General features: G+C 40.4%; 2 protein-coding genes across 8 annotated transcripts in view; one reads left to right on the forward strand and one right to left on the reverse strand.

The window, feature by feature from the left end:
- The window catches only part of rtn10 (reticulon 10), a 32411-nt gene extending 18472 nt beyond the window's left edge, over positions 1–13939 (forward strand). For 5 of the 6 annotated variants that reach the window (XM_014205670.3, XM_014205681.3, XM_014205690.3 and 2 more), the window contains 6 exons: positions 2062–2269; positions 5411–5549; positions 8493–8562; positions 9300–9346; positions 9520–9578; positions 13027–13939. In XM_014205670.3, the coding sequence (XP_014061145.3) occupies positions 2062–2269; positions 5411–5549; positions 8493–8562; positions 9300–9346; positions 9520–9578; positions 13027–13072 (569 nt within the window). In that variant the 3' untranslated portion in view covers positions 13073–13939. Of the gene's footprint in view, positions 1–398; positions 536–2061; positions 2270–5410; positions 5550–8492; positions 8563–9299; positions 9347–9519; positions 9579–13026 lie in introns of those variants that run through there. The other variant, XM_014205713.3, reaches the window with a different exon arrangement.
- Positions 13940–13958: 19 nt separating this feature from the next.
- Positions 13959–23272, reverse strand: part of LOC106608004 (echinoderm microtubule-associated protein-like 6) — a 92316-nt gene continuing 83002 nt past the window's right edge. For both annotated transcript variants that reach the window (XM_014205648.3, XM_082976469.1), the window contains 5 exons: positions 22301–22463; positions 19237–19340; positions 17953–18106; positions 17719–17819; positions 13959–15946 (listed from right to left, as the gene is read on the reverse strand). In XM_014205648.3, coding sequence (XP_014061123.3) covers positions 15922–15946; positions 17719–17819; positions 17953–18106; positions 19237–19340; positions 22301–22463 — 547 coding nt within the window. In that variant the 3' untranslated portion in view covers positions 13959–15921. The remainder of the gene's footprint in view (positions 15947–17718; positions 17820–17952; positions 18107–19236; positions 19341–22300; positions 22464–23272) is intronic.

The following is a 23272-nucleotide window of genomic DNA, read 5'->3' on the forward strand; positions in this document are numbered from 1 at the left end:
GGGCATTAAGGCTATGAACTCACTACCAGACCATTGTATTGGTTAAATATTGACCTACAACTTCACATGGCTGTATAAAAGGCTTCCAATACATTGCAAATTGCCTGCGTTGATCAGTTTTTACATTTGTTAGAATTTGTATTTACAAAAATGTCTTTGTAATAAACTCCTGATTTTAGATTTGACCAGTTGTCGGTCATATGATGCACTGTTGTGTTATATTGATAAAGCTGGTCAACATTTGCAGTTAAGACTAACATTTTCCACGCCACCTACTCCCCCATTTCCAATATTTTCATTCCGTTTTGAAACCAAATTACTATTACTACAACACTCTACCAGTCGTCCCACGTATAGTAGAAAAGCTCATTCACATATTTGCATTGGGCACGTATTGAAACTTAAACATAATTAAAGGGCTGAGGCGCTGCGCATAATGAGTGGATCTCAAATGTACCTAGCAGGAAGTGAACACCCTCTCGCGCTGCTGAGCTAGTGCTGGATGCTAGGAGGCTCAAGATGGATGCCGAACGGGGTAAGTGCTGTCATTCTCGTGTGAACGATGCTGCCTTTACATATCACATTTATATTCGATTGTATCGCCGTTGAATTAACCAATTTGCCTTACCGACGCCACGGTGGGAGGGGAAATGGGTAGGAATTGAGCTGTGCATGGCGCTATGCAGAGTCCCAGCTAGGTCAAACTGGACATTTTATCGTGATGGGGCTACGCTGAGAACGACATGGCGTCAGACTCATGTACGATTCAGTCATTTTCCTGTTTATCCATCTCCCCCCGTGGATATTAAAGAAGTGTTTACATGAAGGAGATGTATACGGAAGGACATGATTAAAACATGGCATGTTATTAGCTAGCTATATGATGAGATTAGCGCAGTTGATATGCCTGGGCTATTTTTAGTTCCCCCACATGCTAGTTCATGCTTACCATATGTACGGTAGACCGACTGAAAGGACGACGACCCCCCCCCCCCCCCCCCCCCCCCCCCACTTCACGGTTGCACGTTAGCTATTATTGCTAGCAACATTCTAAACAAAGGGTTCTGGTGACGCAAATGTTGGCGCTAGCTACTAGTAACTGGCTAATATGCTAGCTATATTTAAACGAGATGTAGTCGAGCTATCCAGTTAAGCTAGCAGCTAACATTTGCGTTTGGGAGAAATTAAAAGCTTAGCGTCACCGCCTAAAAAGACCCCACGAGCGTGGTCCATACAGGGTCTGACATGATTCCTCACGAGAAGCATTCTTGTGATTTGACAGTGAAGTGTCCCTAGGCTGGCTAAAACTGCTGATGCTTCTTTTGATTCTGCTCCTGCGGTGCCTTTAGGCATTTTACTTGTTAGCTATATCATCAATTCAGTCGCATGAATTCATCAGTCGTTGCTTTGGTGTGAAGCGCTTGATATGATTATCTATTTGGCAGAAACCTGTAAAATCTGGGTTAACTATAAGCTCATTCATTACTTGTTAAGCAATTTGAAATCTGGTAGCCTGCCAAACCATTGCACATTGAAGACTCGAGCAATGCCCGCTTGCTGGCTAGCCTACGTTTTGAAATTCGTCTGCCAGTAGGAAATGGATGTCTTTCACATCTACTATTGTACACTGACGTGCTAGGAATTCCTGGTGAAACACAAGCATGGGTCTGTCCTGCCCCTAGCTGTCTGAGTGACCGGGTGGGGGTTGGCTAACAATCTTAAAAATTAACAGGTTTTAAGCCTATGCCATGGCTATGAATGGACCTGGATTAGGTGCATTACCTGCAGTGGTATACTGGTATTCCAACAGTAAACGAAACATGTCAGCTGTAGGGAACACCAGGGATTCCCTTTTAGTGAAGTAGTGTGGCTAGTAGCTAATTATCTGCAGACAAATAATTAAGCAAATGAAATCGGGTGCTCATTTTTTCATAATTTACCCCTTCTCATTCCACCTCCACATCACCACCATAATCTCTTATTTTAATGTGTTGAAAAGAAGCACACTTAGTTTTTGTGTCCTGCAGCTATCTGACCCTGTGCTCTCTCGCTCTCCTGCAGTGGTAGAGCTCCTGTACTGGCGCGATGTCAAGACTTCTGGCGTGGTGTTTGGCGCTGGCCTCTCTCTGCTGCTCTCCCTGACACTTTGCAGCATCGTCAGCGTCTCATCCTACATCACTCTGGCGCTCCTCTCTGTCACCATTTGCTTCAGGATATACAAGGGGATCCTGCAGGCCATCCAGAAGTCTGATGAAGGGCACCCATTCAAGTTAGTAACCCACTTAACATCAGTGGTGAAAAAAGTACCCAATTGTCATACTTGAGTAAAAGTAAATATACCTTAATAGAAAATGAGTTATGTGACAGTCACCAAGTAAAGTACTACTTGAGTAAAATTATGAAAGTATTTGGGTTTAAATATACTTAATCCAATATATTGTAATTGCAAAAATATACTAAAGTATAAATGTCAAACCAAACGGCACAATTTTCTTTTTTTTGAGTCAAGGGCAACCTCCAACACTCAGACATCATTTACAAATTAAGCATTTGTGTTTTGTGAGTCTGCCAAATCAGAGGCGGTATGGATGACAAGTGGTCTTCTCTTGCTAAACGTGTGTGAATTGGACCATTTCTGTCCTCTCAAGCATTCAGAATGTAGGAAGTACTTTTGGCTGTCAGGGAAAATTTATGGAGTAAAAAGTACATTATTTTCTTTAAGAATGTAGTGAAGTAAAAGTTGTCAAATGTAAAATACAGATACTTTAAACTACTAAAGTGGTATTTTTGCTTAAGTACTTTACACCACTGCTCAACATACACCATGATGATGTATTGCAGAAAACATCCATGTATTCTATTATATACATCATGCATGCATTAGCCTCAGCTGCTATCTGGACTATCTCTTGTTCCAAAATCGCAGATTAAGATTCCTATGCAGCAGGGTAACCTTGGCATCTCACATCCATTTCCAATACCCCAGCCATGTGGGCCAGTAGAAGAATGTAAGGCCATGGAACAGTGATCACTGTTCCAAGGCAGTGTTCCTGAAGAGTGCCTCTTTTTTGGGATTATTCCATTTAGTCACTTCAGGAATTGAATTGAAGATGAATGACTGAATTGAAACTACACATGTTTTATGAATCATGCAATTTGAACATGATTATCCAGCTACTGGCTAATTTATAGTTGGAGTAAAATATTGGCCTGATTAGACGATTGGGTTGCAGAAGTAGATGTATTCTCAGCCAAGGAGGGAGAAAGGGATATGTCTCTTATTTGAGAGTAAACATTGTGGCACTGTCGCACAGAGCTGCTACTCTGGTTATCCCCATTCCTGGCAGTGGCCTAAAGCCTTATGAATTCTCACCAACCACTCATTAACATTGAATTATCTTGGTTTAAGATTACAGGGAATGTGACTGGTGCTCAGAAAATCATAACTATGCCGGTCAATCGTGGTTCTTGGCTTTGCGTTCTAAGAAATCAATCTGACGTGCAAAAAGGCCAACCATTCTTCTCGACAACCTCTAGGCTTCAGAGGGTATTGTAGACCCCTCGCCCATGTTTTGTGAATAACCTCGACACTAAGAAACAATTTCATTGTATTTGTTGCGTACATATTTTGCAGATGTTGCAGGTATGGCAAAACACTTATGTTCCTAGCTTTAACAGTGCAGTAATAATACATGCAAATAAAAAAAGTAGAAATATTAGAACAAGCAATGTCAGAATGGAATGTATATGATGGTGTGTAGACATTATGGACACTATATGAGTAGAAAAAAGGTGTACAGCAGTAGTTTAGGATGAGCCTTGACTAGAATAGTGTTGTGACTTTACTTTCATTAATCTGATGATTTATCTAATCAACTGTTTAATTGTTACCCGGTTAAATTAATAATGTAACAATTAACTCATTAGGATTTGGGGCACCACGGGAGCGGTTCTTTAAAGAGTTACCATCTCCCGAATTAAACTCTAAAGGTCTTAACTGTTCATGGATGTGATAGGTAAACTTATCATAACCTCGTATCATATTCTGAACAGTAGTAACCTTGCATCTGCAAAAACCCCAGCCTTACTTATGATTCAGTACTACACATTGGTTTAATTATTTAACTAAATGGTAACACAGGATAAACATACACACTTAATACATTTGAAACAGGTCCCTAGCAGACTGACAACAAAATGGCTGCTTGTTACAAAAGACATGGAGGGCGAGAGAGGGACAGACATTTAACGTTGGTACATTTAGAAACTACTCTCACTTATACTTTGCACACAACCCCACCCGCTTGGAGTAAGAAATCATGAATGTATTTACGTGAATCTTTGGTTTCTCTCGGTAGACAGGGCCTTCTTGGAAAGGATGTTGGACCTCTTTGCTTGTAAGGCTCTGATTGGTGGGGACCCCTTTCGGACAGTCTTCTGCAGTCGTCCGATATCCGGTGACTTGTCGTGTAATCCTGAACAGCACTACAGATTTTATTCTACTTCCATTTGCTCTGGAAGATGTTTCTTTGAAGATGGTTCCAGTGGGGTGAGGAGAGTAGTGTAATACGATGATTTGAACACAGTAATGGAATGGTCCCACTTAAAATTGCTTTTCTAGATACTTTACTGAGGACAGCTAATCAGCCGTACCAGTGATTGTCCGGGAGGTGACTTTATCGTCTCTACCTTGTGTTGAGATTGAGTTCCAACCACTTTAAATGTGAGCTGCAGCGCCACGTCTCTCTGGTCTGATGTGTAAATTCTTAACCCATTTTATACAATTCATTCAAAAGGGCGGGTATGTCAGCTGACACGTTCTCTGACATCTCATGGGCGTGGCTAGTCACTGCAAAGTTGATGTAAAGCTCTATGGCTCCTAAAATCATGTCCCTCAACAAACACACATTTTTCATATTTTATGCACAACACAGGATGGACACTTCAGTGTATACTTTTCCAGTTACAGTATTTTCTTTAACATTTTTAATGACATCACAAAATAACTGAAACGTCACCAGTGTTCTCCAGATCACCTCTGACCATTCCCCATGTTCTATGTTAGAAATATTGTTCCAGTATTCGCTTTAGAATGTGTTTAGTTTCCTCTGGAAAAGGTCTGAAACAGGCTCATTCCTGTGGTGAAAATTGGAGGGGGAGATGCTGAAAGTTCTCTAATTGATTTACAACAGGGTGTGAGGTGTTAACCCCCCCCATATGTGGCTGAGAGGGGGTCTGTTTGGAATTGTTTATTGCAAAGCTGATCTGACCTATTTGGATCCTCACAGGACAGTCATGACAACAGTTTATACGTATGTGGGTTAACTCCATTGTTGAATGATAACACACCCTGTTTAGATTCAGGATTTGACTTGCAATATACATAGGCTCATGTTTTGTGGTGTTGCAGGCTGTACCTGAATCAGGATGTGGGTCTGTCAAAGGAAACTGTCCATAAGTACAGCGACTGTGCTCTGGCACGGTTCAACACAACAGTCATAGAGCTGCGTCGCCTCTTTCTTGTTGAAGACCTGGTGGATTCCCTCAAGGTAAGAATGCAAATGAAGATTTTAAGCATGTAGGCTAGCCTCTGCACGGAAATATGTTGCTTGTTTAGGACTAGGCTAAATATTTTGGTATTATATATTTTTAGTTGCTATTACTCAGTCTAGGGGGAATTTGACTGTTAACCTTACGGGAATGTTCATGTTCAACCCTCTAATAGCTACTGAAAACATGTGCTCTTAATTCTATGGTTGCGTTCACGTGTAAAACGTTTGAGCTTTTCCTTTCATTTTGTCCATGTACAGTCAGGCCCTCATTGTCTTAAGGGGGAAACAGCCTTGTAGAGAAGAGCAGCTGTTGAGCGCTATGAAGTTTCTACATGTCTGTCAACACCTTCCAGTTCAACCTCTGCCCTGTCTATTGCTAAGGCCCCTCCAGACCCCTCCTCCCTGCATGTCCTGGCCCCTCTCTCTCTCCCCTCCCTTTGTGGTTCTAGCCTGGCCTCTTTTGTTAAAGGGTACAATAAATTAGACCTCTGCCCGTTCAAGAGCCATCAGCAACATTGATTTACGATTATTAAGATTCATCAAGAGTGTCATCTATTTAGTCTGTGCCCTGTGGGCAGAGTGAAATGGTGACCTGGTGAACTTATGCCAAATGTCGTAAATAAACCAAATCCCTTTGGCTGCACCACCATTGCCTTATTTATTCATTTGGGACAAGGCTAAAAATGGTTGTTGATATTTTGATTCCAGGTCAGATTCTCAGTGTCTTTACTAATTGATAATTGTCTGTCCACCTTGGATATCACTGTATAAGGATGCATGTGATCCTGGATTACAGCTGCGGCGTGCCTAACATGTTAACTTCTTATGGCTGGAATCCCGTTAGCGGGATCGATATGACAATAGCCAGTGAAATTGCAGGGCGCCAAATTCAAAACAACAAAAATCTCATAATTAAAATTCCTCAAACATACAAGTATTATACACCATTTTAAAGCTTTACTTCTTGTTAATTCGGCCACAGTCTGATTTCAGAAAGGCTTTACGGCGAAAGCAACCATATGATTATGTTAGGTCAGTGCCTATACACAAAAAAACACAGCCATTTTCCAGCCAAAGAGAGGAGTCACATAAAGCAGAAATAGAGAAAATTAATCACTAACCTTTTGATCTTCATCAGGTGACACTCATAGGACTTCATGTTACACAATGCATGTATGTTTTGTTCGTCAAATTTCATATTTATATCCAAAAATCTCAGTTTACATTGGCGTGTTATGTTCAGTAATCTTTTGCCTCCAAAACATCTGGTGATTTTTGCAGAGAGCCACATCAATTTACAGAATTACTCATCATAAATGTTGATGAAAATACAAGTGTTATGCATGGAACTTTAGACAAACTTCTCCTTAATGCAACCGCTGTGTCAGATTTCAAAGAAGCTTTACCAAAAAAGCAATAATCTGAGTACGGCGCTCAGACACAACATGCCATACAATATATCCGCCATGTTGGAGTAAACAATAGTCAGAAATAGCATTATAAATATTCACTTACCTTTGATGATCTTCATCAGAATGCACTCCCAGGAATCCCAGTTTCACAAATGTTTTTTGTTCGATAAAGTCCATCCTTTATGTCCAAATATCTCCTTTTTGTTCGCCTTCAGTTCACAAATCCAAGTTCACGACGCGCAGGTCAGACTCAAATTCCATTACAGTTCGTAGAAACATGTCAAACGATGTATAGAATCAATCTTTAGGATGTTTTTATCTTAAATCTGCAATAAAGTTTCAACCGGAGAAATCCTTTGTCTTCAGAAATGCAATGGAACTGAGCTACCTCTCATGTGAGCGCGCATGGCCGAGGCGCATGCCCTGCTAGCAGTCCTCTCACTCAATGAGCTCTTATTCTCCCCCACTTCACGGTAGAAGCCTCAAACAAGGTTCTAAAGACTGTTGACATCTAGTGGAAGCCTTAGGAAGTGCAAAATGACCCCACAGACATTGTAGTTTGGATAGGCAATCACTTGAAAAACTACAAACCACTTCCTGGTTGGATTTTTTTTCTCCGGTTTTTGCCTGCCATATGAGTTCTGTTATACTCACAGACATCATTCAAACAGTTTTAGAAACTTCAGAGTGTTTTCTATCCAAATCTACTAATAATATGCATATCTTAGCTTCTGGGTGTGAGTAGCAGGCAGTTTACTCTGGGAACGTCAGTCATCCAAGCTACTCAATACTGCAACCATCCATAAGAAGTTAACATGCCTAAGCTCCGTAGGAAGGCTTATGCAACATTTTGAGTGAAATTGTCAGAACGGCTTTGCTAATCAATATATAGAAGGATAGCCTCTTACATGCTCATGATTGCACCTCTGTCACTCGGTCGCGTCGTTGCCATAGTTCTCAACGTTCTACAGATGCCTCAGCATATTGATGTCTGACAGATGGTTAATGCCACATCTTTCAGAACAGTGGCTTATGACTTGGTCAAATCTACGTGAATGGCCTGTAAATACGTTGACATTGCTAAAGTAGACTAATTAGTAGAAAACAACTTTGCCATCATGATGTCGTTAAGTTTACGATAGAGATGGCAATGTTGCCATGAGCTAGCAGAGTTCGTCAGAAATGGCTAACAATACCAACATTAGCTAGGTGAAATGTCGGCGCTCTCCCCTCAATCTTAGCTGAAGTTGTACTGCATCTAAAGTCTCTGGAGACATTACAATGATTACAGAAGCTTGTCCTACTAATTATTTGCCTACATTTTGAAATGTCATTGTGTTTCCAAGCCAAAGTAATGCACTTCAGATAATCTTAATCGGCACCAAATTGAGACTTGAGTAGTATGGTCAGCTGGTAATCGGTCTTAAAACGAATGTTCAAAACAATATTGTGACAACATGCAACCCATGAATAGACCTAATGTTTTGAACAGACTGAAATAAAAACCTGTCATTCTTCTCCCATCCAGTTTGCTGTGCTGATGTGGATTCTCACCTATGTTGGTGCCTTGTTCAACGGACTTACACTCCTTATTCTAGGTGAGATACTTTTTTTTTTTTTTAAGTTGATCATTGGAAACTTAAGCATAAAGGCTTTTTGTGACATTTTTGACACTTCACTTCCACTCTTGCCTGGGCAGAGATGCAGTAAAAAAAATTAAAAAAAATCTTCATGGGTAGGCTTAGGTTTAGGCAATAACCCAATCAAAACGAAAAGCTCCTTGAATATGGGGATATGCCAGGCATATTGGGCTTAATCAAGAAATAAATTAACAACGTTTAAGATCAGACTTTTAGTTTCTTAATACTCTGCTACCATGACACACCGACCCACCTTGTTCCCTTCTTTAGCATGTGCACACAGTAAGTACACAATCATGCTTTTGGGATACGTGTCTTTCCAGATTCCACAATTATTCTTTAGTTGTGGACACTACATCACTGCACTCCCTCTTGGTCCATATCTTTGTAAGTCACCTTGATTTAGCACGTGTTTTATCAGTTAATTTATAAAAAATATTTAGCTAACTCTATGACAGCAGGTAAAGCAAGGGGCTATAGCAGCACACAAGTACACTACAAATGCATGCTGGGCTGGGTTACCCTGATCTCGTGACGTGAGCACTACTGGAGCGAAATTGGAGCGTGCGAGAAGGCAGACCCTCCAGCCTTTGGGAATTTCGCTCCAGTCAAATTGGGCGCTCTGCTCGCATGCTCTGGTCTGTATACAGACATAGTGGCTGACAGAGGTGTCAACCTTCTCCCCCTCTCTCCAGGTCTGGTTGGAATGTTCAGCTTCCCCATCATCTATGAGAAGTACAAGGTATGAGCTGTTATTTGCTGATAAATGTATGAAAAATATGTTTATCTGACGAGGGAATCATAGAACATTCACACCTCTACTGAAATGTTGATCAATTGACTTCAAAGCCAAGTGGAAGTTTAATATTGTACCTACGCTTTTCACTAGAATGATTTTTGTTTTGTGTATTTTAGGTACAGATTGACCATTATGTGGGGATGGCCAACAAGCAGGTCAAAGACATTATTGCAACGTAAGTAAATACTGGTTGCCAAAATGTGAATATCTTGGCAGTGTTGTAATGCGAAGGAAAAATGTATAGGAAGTAGGTATCCAAAAAACTCTTTGAACAACCAGGTCAATTGCTGTCCTAAAAAGGTGTTGAAAAGTAAATTGTGGTGGATGAAATTGAAATATCTTGGCAGTGATGTAATGAGAGATGCATCTTCCAAATATTTGTGCGCGGCAGGTAGCCTAGTGGTTAGAGCGTTGGACTAGTAACCCAAAGGTTGCAAGATCGAATCCCGAGCTGACAAGGTAAAAATCTGTTCTGCCCCTGAACAAGGCAGTTAACCCACTGTTCCTAGGCCGTCATTGAAAATAAGAATATGTTCTTAACTGACCTAGTTAAATAAAGGTAAAATAAGTAAAACATTCAAAAGCACAGGGCATTCGGAAAGTATTCAGACCCCTTCCCATTTTCCACATTTTCTTATTCTAAAATGGATTAAAAAAAATCCCTCATCAATCTACACACACTACCCCATAATGACAAACCGAAAATAGGTTTTCGGACATTTTTGCAAATTTAATAATAAATATTCAGACCCTTTGCTATGAGACTTGAAATTGAGCACAGGCGCATCCTGTTTCCATTGATCATCCTTGATGTTTCTACAACTTGATTGGAGTCCACCTGTGGTAGATTCAATTGATTGGGCATGATTTGGAAAGGCACACACCTGTCTATGTGGTCCCACAGGTGACATTGAATGTCAGAGCAAAAACCAAGTCATGAGGTCGTCCGTAGATCTCCGAGACGGCATTGTGTCGAGGCACAAATCTGGGGAAGGGTACCAAAAAGTGAGGTATGGACGTCGAGAGCCCGAACCATGAAAAACAGCCCCAGACCATTATCCCTCCTCCGCCAAACTTTACAGTTGGAACTATGTATTCGGGCAGGTAGCATTCTGGTATTCGCCCAACCCAGATTCGTCTGTCGGAATTTCAGATGGTGAAGGATGATTCATCACTCCAGAGAACGCGTTTCCACTTCTCCATTGTCAGCGAGCTTTACACCACTCCAACCGACTCTTGGTGTTGCACATGGTGATCTTAGGCTTGTGTGCGGCCGCTCGGCCACAGAAACCCATTTCATGAAGCTCCCAACAAACAGCACAAGAACTGACTTTGCTTCAAGAGGCGGTTTGGAACTTAGTAGTGAGTGTTGCAATGTAGGACGTGATTTTTTTTTTTACGCACTTCAGAAATTGGCGAGCCAGTTCTGTGAGCTTGTGTGGCCTACCACTTTGTGGCTGAGCCGTTGTTGCTTCTAGACGTTTTAAAATTGAACAGTAACAGCACTTACAGATGACCGGGGCAGCTCTAGCAGGGCACAAATTTGACAAACTGACTGGTTGGAAAGGTGGCATTCTATGAGTGTGCTAACAGGTGTGGCTGACAGCCAAATCCACTAATCTGAAGGGGTGTCCACAACTTTTGTATACATGGTGTATGTGTTCGGAATGGGACAGTGTTTGGCATGAGCTGTTAAGTTCCAATGTCTCTCTGGCCATCAGAAAAATACAGAAATGAAAACGCATATTTTACATATCCACCTAGTTTTCAAATTTGACCGTTTTTTTTTTTGTTTTGGAATAATAGGTTATGAATTTGCTTTGAGTAGTTCATGGCCCTAGGGTGGCAACGCATACATTCTAAGTGATTTCAATGGGTCTTTCACCATTCAGATTTTTTTTATACTGTTCAATTCAATGTCACCCCAGATACTACGTCAAAAAAAGCATATTAGCCAAAGTCACAATGGCACTTGATCCAGACAGGCCTTTTTAAAGTTCAATTGTTTTTTACCAAAGCCAAATTGATTGTATAATGGATTAATTACAATTAATCTATATGACAATGATTTATTTGAATGGTATATCTCTATTGATAAACTGGGTAAATGAATGTAGCCTAGGTATATTCACAATACAGGTGAATGTATATTCAATAGGATGTGCATGCATGGAGTTATTTAGCTTGTTTTGGTTGATTTTCATGGGGCGACAGAATGTTTCCCTTCCGTTTTGGACTTATTTTATTATACTCAACATTTGCATAGAATAGCATTAGTCTTTTTATAAATGTGTACGCTGTCTCTTTTTAAGACCCATGACATTTACACACACCGCTCAAGGAAATATCTAGACTGGGAGAGATGAGGCGGGGTAGACTAAGTTAATTCATTTTTGGTGACAGTCCGCTTTGAAATTGACAATATTTTTCATTATGATTTCAAGCAAGGTTCTACCGGTATCTTCTTGCATTGTAAAGTGTTCTAACCTGTAATGGACATTATTTTGCAAACAGTTATTACGTTTTAAAATTTCTACATGCCGTGTGGCATTATTCAAGTGTGTTAACTTCTGTGCCGCATAAGTGGTGACGCAGCCCAGACTCCCAGTGAGTGCAGTAGTTCCTTAGGACAGGCTAGAACTAGCACCGAGTCAGTGGTGCAGTCACAGGGAAAGTTTGGGGCATGGCTAGAATGGAAACAGGATGCACTTAAGCTCAATTTCAAGTCTCATGGCAAAGGGTCTGAATACTTATGTAAAGGTGTTACATTTTTAAAAAGTAAATTAGATACATTTTCTAACTGTTTTTGCTTTGTCATTATGGGGTGTATTGTGTGTAGATTAAGGAAACATTAATTGAATCCATTTTAGATGGACTGTAACAATGTGGGGAAGGGGGTCTCAATACTTCCGAATGCACTGTATAGCAGACTAATCTGACTTGATCGTTTTTAAAATCCTGTGCCAACAAAGCAAGGAAATGAAGTTTTGAAAAAATGTGAATCTCCAATTGATGAAATTCATGAAATCCCTCTGTTATACCACTGATTTAAACATTTTATTCACATTTTTATCAGAACATATTGCATCATTTTACCATTAAAAGGTTCTGCAAGAATTCAATTGTATTAGAAATAATTTACATAACATGCACACAGCAACTTTTCCACCTGACCGATGTAGTCTGAAGTGTTTACATGTTAATTTTCTCCCTCTTGATTGGTATATCAAAAGGTAGAACCCACCCCTTGTATTCAGAATTCATTTTCATTCAGAACCAGAATTTAATTACCCAAACACATAGCCACTTTATATTTGTATTTATGTACTTTGTAATATCTTCTAGGAACCTTTGGCTGGATTTGTATTATTACGTTGTTTTTTTAAAAAACTATTGGTGTTGTGACTGTCATGTGTTATTTTTACGCGTCTTGCACTCCTGCCTACATAATTGACCCTTGTATGATAAAGTAGGCCCTATGTTGAATTGAGGTGTTTGTAGAAGGGTGTTTTACTCAGAATGAGCTCTTTCATTTTAGTATGTTTTTTATTATTTATTTTTATTTTTTTAAGCATCATATCAACATGGTTTAACTAAAGCTTTGTGCCTCTTTCCACTTTCAGGGTCCAGGCCAAAGTCCCTGGACTGAAGCGTGTGAAGGCTGACTGAAGAAAGAAATGCCGGTCAGTCCCTGAAGTCCTTTGAGAGGGTGGGAGGCACTGGGCGGGGGTGGTGTGTGTAAGGTGTTATGCAGCACTGTTATTTTCACAATCTCTTCATTTCAGAATTCCTTGTGTTCCCTGAAACACCCTGGATTATCAGTATTCTATAGCTCAAGTATTGCCACCTTTTGATTATCTAATTTGACCGTACCATGCTATCTGGCTCAAAATGATAGTTGGAATATGTACAAAAAAAATAAAATATCTTGCACTTGGACATGACCAGTGATGGATGTTGAAAGGAAATTGTGTTCCATGGGCTGGTTCATTTGTTCTTTGACGCAGTGTTCAGACAATTGGAATTGCTTTGTCTTTCTCTTTTTTTGTAAGAGGGAGAACTTTGGAAACCTGAGTGTTGTTTTTTTAAGTTAGTGGTGTTTGATTTGACTGTTTTATTGATTGACTGTGTAGTTTCACAAAGCTTCTAGCCCTCTTCAGTGACTCTTGAGTGTGCTTGATGCGATGTGTGTCATTGTGCTTGGCGATGGTCTAATACCAGCAGGGCGCTACTCCATAGCACTTCATAATTCTGAGTATTTCTAGTTAGGAACATTTAGAACTTAAAAAAATTAAAGCATTTAATGATCATTTCACCTCATGCAGCTGCCTAGTTAAACTCTAACACGTTTACAAACAACTTAAGACGAAAAAAATGAAACACTGTCTGTGGACCCAATATCTAAAGCTGCAAAATTATGTAACTTCAAGCATTGTTTGTTATGCAAGTAATTGTGAATGTTACTTCATACAATTGTAATGAACTCTTCTGTTTGTGGAATGCATTGTGAAATATAAACAATTACAATAAAGCTTCTAGATGAATTACTGTGTTTATTTCTCAGTAGGCAAGATGGAGGGTATAGAAAAGTTAAAAAGCAAACACTTGCAGAAACTATAGCTCTGCCTGAACACAACCCCTTGCTCCTGTCCAGGGCATGTTTTAAATGCCTGGATGTCACTAAACCTTTGTTGAATAGGAATTTACTGTATACTCAATGCTTTTCTAACTAGCATGTAGGAATGTTAGTACATTGTGAATACCAACAGTACATAATGAAGTATAAGATTTGTCATTGTCTGAAATTACATTTTGTGATTTTTAGCGGATGGTCTTATTCAGTGACTTAGTCCGTGCATTCATCTTAAGATAAAAGCAAAATGACGAAGTCTGAACCACCACCGAAAGTTCTCAACGGGGGCAGATAAGCTCAATATGCCTTTTGAGTGATACCCCCTTCTTTTAACCATTTGAGGTCTAATTATTCAACTTTCATTGGACAAATGACTACGATTTTTGTATACATTTTCATTTAATCTTTACATATACGTAACATTTGTACATCTACGTTGGCACACAATCATCACTTACAATAAATTGGTATAAAACAACCATGATTGTCATTCATACAATAATCTTGCCTCACTCTACAAAGATGTAATTTTGATTAAAAAATAAAATCATGCATTTGAGCATATTTTAGTAATTTACAATATGATACAAATAATATGAAACAATATCTAGACAATCAGTCTTGTACAAAAAGGAAATGACTTAACTGGGAACAGGAATCCATACTTGGTAATGATATTGCTGCCACACTACTAGCTAAAGTTAGTGAGATTGACTGACTAAATACAGCAAGGTGAGGCAAAGAGTTCAACAGCAGACAAACACAAGAATGGAAAGATGACCAGGGCTTGAGTAAGACTGCATAGTTGGCTTTGGTGTGACAGGTCACTCCTAGACGGTCTAATTTCACTTCACCTTAAAGCCATCCCTTGAAGTACCACTGAAATCCCTTACTGGAAGTGACTCTTGATTAAAACAAAACAGTATTTTTCAGTGTATTAGATCTGTGAACATTCTTTTCATTTAATCTTTTCACTATGGTTACTTAAAACATTTCACCAAGATATTCCACAAAGTGTAAGTAACATTTTGACATAAGAATGCTCACTGCCATTTCTGTGACGTTCACAAGCTGAAAATTGAACCTTAGATCACTGAGTAACGTTTAAATATTTTCATTCGAGCTATTAACATACTATATTACATATCATACTTTGGATGTTTATGCATTAACTTAAACCGCAGCAAAGCAATGCCCTTTTCTGCATATTGAATGAGTAAAACTTTACAATCTAATAGCACCAGACATGTACAAAATTATTTCAACTGAAATTGCAAAAAAATATAAGACCAGTAGAAATATTCATAAAGGCACTTAAGTTTGATAATGTTCAACAATGGAAATGGCTCTTTCAAATAAATTATGGGAAAACAACTTTTTTGCTCTACATTGGCTGGGATTCAATTCTTGAAGCGCTGTTGACAATGCATATTGTAACCCTTTGCCTACAATTTCCGGATTGAATCCCAGCCATTATTTAATGGTTTAAATATAAATCAATAGCTGGCGTGGCAACCTGTTTTCATGTGTCCTTCATTACAAGCAGATGAGAATGTAAACACAAATGGTAATTTCTTGTTTGGACAGAAAATCCACCATTTTCAAGTGGCAAAAAATCTGCTTCAAAGTAATTTCCTGTTAGAAAAGGAGCTACCTGCTCTGCCTAATGCTTAGACTTGAATTAATAGTACAGTGATTAGCGTATTGCACCCCATTCTCCCCCACAGGTAGATGGGGAGACATAGTTGCAGCATGTCAGGCAAAAGATTGACCGTAGCCAGACACTTGAGGCGTTGGGATCCTGGCTGCATACTTGTCAGAATCCAAGACTTACTGCGTTAGGCTAAGGAGTCTGAATGCATGGTTGTGGAGAAAAGACTCTGGTTTATAGGCATTTCCACACAAAGACACTGAAAAAGAGGAAGACAATACAGCAATCAGTAAAACAAAAAATCATAACTCTGAATCAGACCTGTCTGAAATCACTTTTTAATGCTACTACTCATTGTAGAGTATCTACAGTTGAAGTCTGAAGTTTACATACACCTTAGCCAAATACATTTAAACTCAGTTTTTCACAATTCCTGACATTTAATCCTAGTAAAAATTCCCTGTCTTAGGTCAGTTAGGATCACCACTTTATTTTAAGAATGTGAACTGTCAGAATAATAGTAGAGAGAATTATTTCTTTCTTTCATCACATTCTCAGTGGGTCAGAAGTTTACATACACTAAATTAGTATTTGGTAGCATGGCATTTAAATTGTTTAACTTGGGTCAAACGTTTTGGGTAGCCTTCCACAAGCTTTTCACAATAAGTTTGGCGTATTTTGGCCCATTCTTCCTGACAGAGAGTAACTGAGTAACTGTAACTTAGTCAGGTTTGTAGACCTCCTTGCTCGCACACACTTTTTCAGTTCTGCCCACACATTTTCTATAGGATTGAGGTCAGGGCTTTGTGATGGCCACTCCAATACCTTGACTTTGTTGTCCTTAAGTCATTTTGCCACAACTTTGGAAGTATGCTTGGGGTCATTGTCCATTTGGAAGACCCATTTGCGACCAAGCTTTAACTTCCTGACCGATGTCTTGAGATGTTGCTTCAATATATCTACATCATTTTCTTTCCTGATGATGCCATCTATTTTGAGAAGTGCACCAGTCCCTCCTGCAGCAAAGCACCCCCACAACATGATGCTGCCACCCCCGTGCTTCATGGTTGGGATGGTGTTCTTCGGCTTGCAAGCGTCCCCCTTTTTCCTCCAAACATAACAATGGTCATTATGGCCAAACAGTTCTATTTTTGTTTCATCAGACCAGAGGACATTTCTCCAAAAAGTACTATCTTTGTCCCCATGTGCAGTTGCAAACCGTTGTCTGGCTTTTTCATGGCGGTTTTGGAGCAGTGGCTTCTTCAGGTTACGTCGATATAGGACTCGTTTTACTGTGGATATAGATACTTTTGTAGCTGTTGTTTCCTCCAGCATCTTCACAAGGTCCTTTGCTGTTGTTCTGGGAACGATTTGCACTTTTCGCACCAAAGTACGTTCATCTCTAGGAGACAGAACGCATATTCTTCCTGAGCGGTATGATGGCTGCGTGGTCCCATGGTGTTTATATTTGCGTACTATTGTTTGTACAGATGAAAGTGGTACCTTCAGTCATTTGGAAATTGCTCCCAAGGATGAACCAGACTTGTGGAGGTCTACAATTGTTTTTCTGAGGTCTTGGCTGATTTCTTTTGATTTTCCCATGATGTCAAGCAAAGAGGCACTGAGTTTGAAAGTAGGCCTTGAAATACATCCACAGGTACACCTCCAATTGACTCAAATGATGTCAGAAGCTTCTAAAGCCATAACATCCTTTTCTGGAATTTTCCAAGCTGTTTAAAGGCACAGTCAACTTAGTGTATGTAAACTTCTGACCCACTGGAATTGTGATACAGTGAATTATAAGTGAAATAATCTCTCTGTAAACAATTGTTGTAAAAATTACTTGTGTCATGCACAAAGTAGATGTCCTAACCGACTTGTCAAAACTATAGTTTGTTAACAAGAAATTTGTGGAGTGGTTGAAAAACGAGTTTTAATGACTCCAACCTAAGTGTATGTAAACCTCTGACTTCAACTGTATAACGTAATTCATTTGACATGTGGTTAAGCCTTAACACAAGCTCTGCATACCTGGAGTCATGTCCTCCAGTGCTGATCACATATTTATCATCATAGGAGAAGCGAATGTTGGTCACGTGTGCCGAGTGCCCAAAGTAACGCTTGTGTTTGGCCTGCAGAGGATCAAAAGAAGTATTAAATATTTGGAGCAGCCACAGCCAACAATGTCTGCTCTATGGATTCAGTATCTACATAGCTTAAAAAATATATCACAGTGATATTGTTGAGAGGAAGTGAAGCACTCACAAATTTCTCAGTGCATGGGAAGTCAAAGAGCTTGACCAACCCAAAGTCGTCCCCGGTGACCACGTTGAGTCCGGTGTGGGAGACACAGGCACAGTTGACGTCAGCCTTATCAGCATTCCGTGGCCAGATACCCAGCACCTCATCTCCCAGGATACTGAGAAGAAATGAGGGAGAGGAGCCATGCTCAGACTGCAGAATATACTGAACAAAACCACAGACCTGCCGGTAAAATACTGAGATGACATTGTTCCACCACAGAATAGCCATTCTTTGAGTTTCATCCAAGTCAATTGAATTACTATAGTAAATTTCTCGCCTCAGTAGTAAAACATATGTATACTATAGAAAGAAAAAAAAGGATTCCTGCATACTACTAAAGATCTCAACCAGACATTAGTTTATTTCCCATTACAACGTGGTCTCAGGGTAATTCGTATTATAATGTACGTAAAACGGTGAGACTTATTATGATATATTACGTTACATTATGGAGGTTAGGGGAACTAATGACAAAGGTTAGGATAACTTCCATAAAATGTTAGAATTTACGTAGCAGGTTAGGTGAATTGGGTTAAGTTTAGAATAAGGGTTAGGGGAATGGTTAGCTAAAATGCTACAGTTGTCCCCGATGCAACTCGGAACGAATAGCCTTTGGATTGCTAGACGGTCGCGGATTACGCCCATCCATCCTCTCCAACCAATCCCCCTACTTTTGTTTCTGTCTAAAGTAACTATACTATTAGTAGATATCATACGTCTTGGATGTGCTCAGAAATACGTAAAGTATGTTTCGTATGGCTCTGAGACCAGGCTGCCTAATAAGTATGCTACTGCTGATATGCAGAATCGATTTTTAACCCATTAACCTTGGGAAGACTGATGTTAGAGGGAGTTTGGGGTCTATTCATGAGAAGTGGACAGTGACAGCTGTGCTGCAGACAGTATTGATTGACCTCTATTATTCCATTGATCAATAACAGACACCCAAACACAACATGTCTGGGTGTGCACACTAAACATCTGTACACAAACGTGCCCAGATGGCTTCAACGAGCCTAAAGCTCAAACAAGTTGAACCAGCAATGTATTTGTATTGCTTTGGCTTGCCATATTGCAATGTCCCTACCAGAGTGAGCTGTTATGTGTAGCTCCCATTGTTGACGCAATATCTCAATAGTGCTACCGTGCAGTGCTTGCGTTCTTTACTGAACATGGACCTCTGTTTTGATTTTAGAGAGTATGTGGGTTTGATTGAATTCCAGTGACTATAACTAATCTTTCTACCTGGTCCAGGTGGCCCAGGTGATCCTGTCAATCACAGTCTGTTCTGTCACAATTTTCCCAGAAGGCATCTCATGCACCTGGCGCTTATAGTTTCCTGTGGACACCTGTAGACACACAGCCAGTGACACGTCAGAACACACACTCATACATATGCACACACAACCTTTATCAGATGTCGTCATATTATATCACTCTAAAATCCATCAGTCATCTATCTACCAGCTCAGTCTACACAGCTAGGGAAAAAAATGTATGACATAATTTTCCATATACAAATTTGTTCAAGACATAGAAGCCTCATTACTATTTTATGCTTTAGATCAACCAAAACATGGATTTAGGCTGTGATTCAATCAGACCGTGGGTTGTCGACAATGTGGCTTTTAAAGGCAATTAACGATTGAGCCGACAGATGCAGGGTTTACTGTAAAATCTCTGCGAACGCGGGGACATTGCCGCATTGTCGAAAACCCACAGTCGGATTGAATCCCGGCCTTACAATGAAATCGTAATGAGCTTAGTCCATTATATAACTTCAAATGGACTGGGAGGACCTTGGCCAACTATACTGGTCCCTCCCCTTCTGTGTCCTCCCTCTGTCCCTTCAAGCCACAGACACATTTGTACTTGTACGCTGAGGTCAGGTTAAATTTAGCAGGCCAAGTCACCATCTTACCCGGTTTCTGACCATGTGCCAGTCACATCAACATTTCAGAAAAGGTGCAAGGGTCTCCATAACAGCAAGGAATGAGTCTATAGAAATACCTCAGATAGGGTTACTTTGTAGCATACTGAAGCGTGAGGTTACTCTAGAGCAGCTCCAGACTACTGTTAAAGGTGCTACTCACAGGTTTGAGTCTTTTTTTGTTGCATTGTTTTTCAGAAAATGTCCATAATATATCTGCCGCTAATAGTAGAATGATAGTGTTTCACAGTATTACTTACCCACCAGTGTTGTGATTGGCTGTGATATTCGTCACTTTTTTTCTCCCGCCAGAGCGGCATCTGTTGTCAAACTGGGAAAGCAGTTCTGACTTTGTGGTTGTGTTATCTAGTGGAAATCGCTCTGTCAATTCCTGCTTGCTAAAATTCGCTCAATTTCAGTTTATATGAGAAAACAAGCATTGAATTGTTTAGGGAATCATCGTACCATCTAAATCGCTGTGAAATATATTTTCTATAGCAAAAAATATTGTTTTAAAGCTATTTGAACCTGGTGGACCAAAACAAAAGATACTTCCGGTTTTGGTCCATCAGCCTCAAACAGCAGTTTTGGTCCACCAGCCTCAAACAGCAGTTTTGGTCCACCAGCCTCAAACAGCAGTTTTGGTCCACCAGCCTCAAACAGCAGTTTTGGTCCACCAGCCTCAAACAGCAGTTTTGGTCCACCAGCCTCAAACAGCAGTTTTGGTCCACCAGCCTCAAACAGCAGTTTTGGTCCACCAGCCTCAAACAGCAGTTTTGGTCCACCAGCCTCAAACAGCAGTTTTGGTCCACCAGCCTCAAACAGCAGTTTTGGTCCACCAGCCTCAAACAGCAGTTTTGGTCCACCAGCCTCAAACAGCAGTTTTGGTCCACCAGCCTCAAACAGCAGTTTTGGTCCATCAGCCTCAAACAGCAGTTTTGGTCCACCAGGCTCAAACAGCAGTTTTGGTCCACCAGCCTCAAACAGCAGTTTTGGTCCACCAGCCTCAAACAGCAGTTTTGGTCCACCAGCCTCAAACAGCAGTTTTGGTCCACCAGCCGCAAACGGCAGTTTTGGTCCACCAGTCTCAAACGGCAGTTTTGGTCCACCAGCCTCAAACGGCAGTTTTGGTCCATCAGCCTCAAACGGCAGTTTTGGTCCACCAGCCTCAAACGGCAGTTTTGGTCCACCAGCCTCAAACGGCAGTTTTGGTCCACCAGCCTCAAACGGCAGTTTTGGTCCACCAGCCTCAAACGGCAGTTTTGGTCCACCAGCCTCAAACGGCAGTTTTGGTCCACCAGCCTCAAACGGCAGTTTTGGTCCACCAGCCTCAAACGGCAGTTTTGGTCCACCAGCCTCAAACGGCAGTTTTGGTCCACCAGCCTCAAACGGCAGTTTTGGTCCACCAGCCTCAAACGGCAGTTTTGGTCCACCAGCCTCAAACGGCAGTTTTGGTCCACCAGCCTCAAACGGCAGTTTTGGTCCACCAGCCTCAAACGGCAGTTTTGGTCCACCAGCCTCAAACGGCAGTTTTGGTCCACCAGCCTCAAACAGCAGTTTTGGTCCACCAGCCTCAAACAGCAGTTTTGGTCCACCAGCCTCAAACAGCAGTTTTGGTCCATCAGCTTCAAACAGCTGTAAAAACTATATTTTGTTATTGAAAATATATTTCACAGCGATTTAGATGATACAATGATTTCCTACACTATTGAAGTGAAAAAACTGTAGAATTTTTGCAAACAGGAGCGATTTCCACTAGATAACAAAGCCACAAAGTCAGAACAGGTATCCCAGTTTGACAACAGATGCTGCTCCGGCGGGAGAAATCCATAGGTGAATATGACAGCCAATCACAACACTGACTGGTAAGTAATACTGTGAAACACTGTCATTCCACTATTTAGGGCAGATATATTATGGACATTTTCAAAAATTAAAATGTAACAATTTAAAAAATAATCCTATGTGTAGTACCTTCACTTGGCTATAAACGATTATGACCTGCCTGCCTGCCATACATGTGTGTGTGTAAATATAGGTTTTTCCACATTCAGTATGCTTTGAAATGGATATATGACTGTCCATCATGGTGAGAACACACTGTGCAACATGATCAAATGGTCAAGAGTGCTGTATTAAACACAACATAGGTTGTAGATTTAGCTCAATTGGTTTCCACAATAATCAAATAATATTTAGATTTTTTCACCTTTCGAACATAATGACCTTGACAGCAAAATAACATTTAACTCATTCCACTATCTATTTTGTGTGGTTTTAGGACATATATAGTGTCTATCGTTTATTTAACAACAACAGCTCTCAAGTGAATTATCATATTCAGCCTGTTTTTAAACCATCACGGTCAGTGTAGCATACCTCAATGAACATGCTGTCTGCAGAGAAGTCCATCTGGATAACAAAGCTGGAGATGTCCTTACAGTAGCCCACACGGTTTAGCGAGGGGCCCAAGGTAAGGTCGTAGAGGTCAACCGTACTCTCCACTGAGCCCACTGCCAGGAGGTGTTTGTCTGGACTGAACCTGAGAGGGTCACACAATAGACATAATATATATATATATATAGACAGACATCCTCAGAGTTCAATGGTCATTGACTGGCCTTTAACTGAACCAATGTCATTTCAAATGAGTTTACTTCCCCTTTTTAGTGAAATCAGAATTTGAAAAATCCCTTTAATGTTGCTTAGTTTTTTCCTTGGTTGTAACCAAGGGTAATTCAGTGGTGGGGGGAGTCATATTTGGGTTGAGCCAGGGTTAACCAAAAATCTATGGTTTGAGTTATGCCAAGACTAAGCTTAGGGTTATGCCAAATCAGGGTTGTGGCTGAGGCAAAGGTTAAGGTTAAACCTAGGAGAGGGGGTGACCTCGACAATTTATTGTTAAAAACGAGAGGCTGCCTGGATCTTTAATTTAAAGACCCTTGCTCCCCTCAGTCTCAACGTTTCCAAACACCTATGCGTGTCCTTTGACACTATATAAACTAGTGACCCGCAGTGTTTGTCATTATACCCTGATGAAGACAGCTTGTCTGTTGAAACTTTGGTTATTAGGTAATTCAATTATTTCATCTGAGCTCCTAGTGTGCGGCTCTCCTATTATTTCTCAAGTGAACCGGGATGTGGACATGAAATAGGGTTAATTAAGGTTGTGGTTGAGGCTAGGGTTCAACTGGGATGAGTACATTAAGCATGGTCAGGGTTGTGGTTGAGGCTAGGTTTGAACATGGATGTGGACATGAAGCTAGGGTTAGGGTTAGAGTTGTGTTTGATGTTAGGGTTACTGCTAGGATGTGGACATGAAGCTAGGGATAGGTATCTGGTTCAGGGTTA

Source organism: Salmo salar, chromosome 01 (assembly GCF_965601325.2).
Source record: "Salmo salar chromosome 01, fSalSal1, whole genome shotgun sequence".
Classification (NCBI taxonomy): Eukaryota; Metazoa; Chordata; class Actinopteri; order Salmoniformes; family Salmonidae; genus Salmo; species Salmo salar.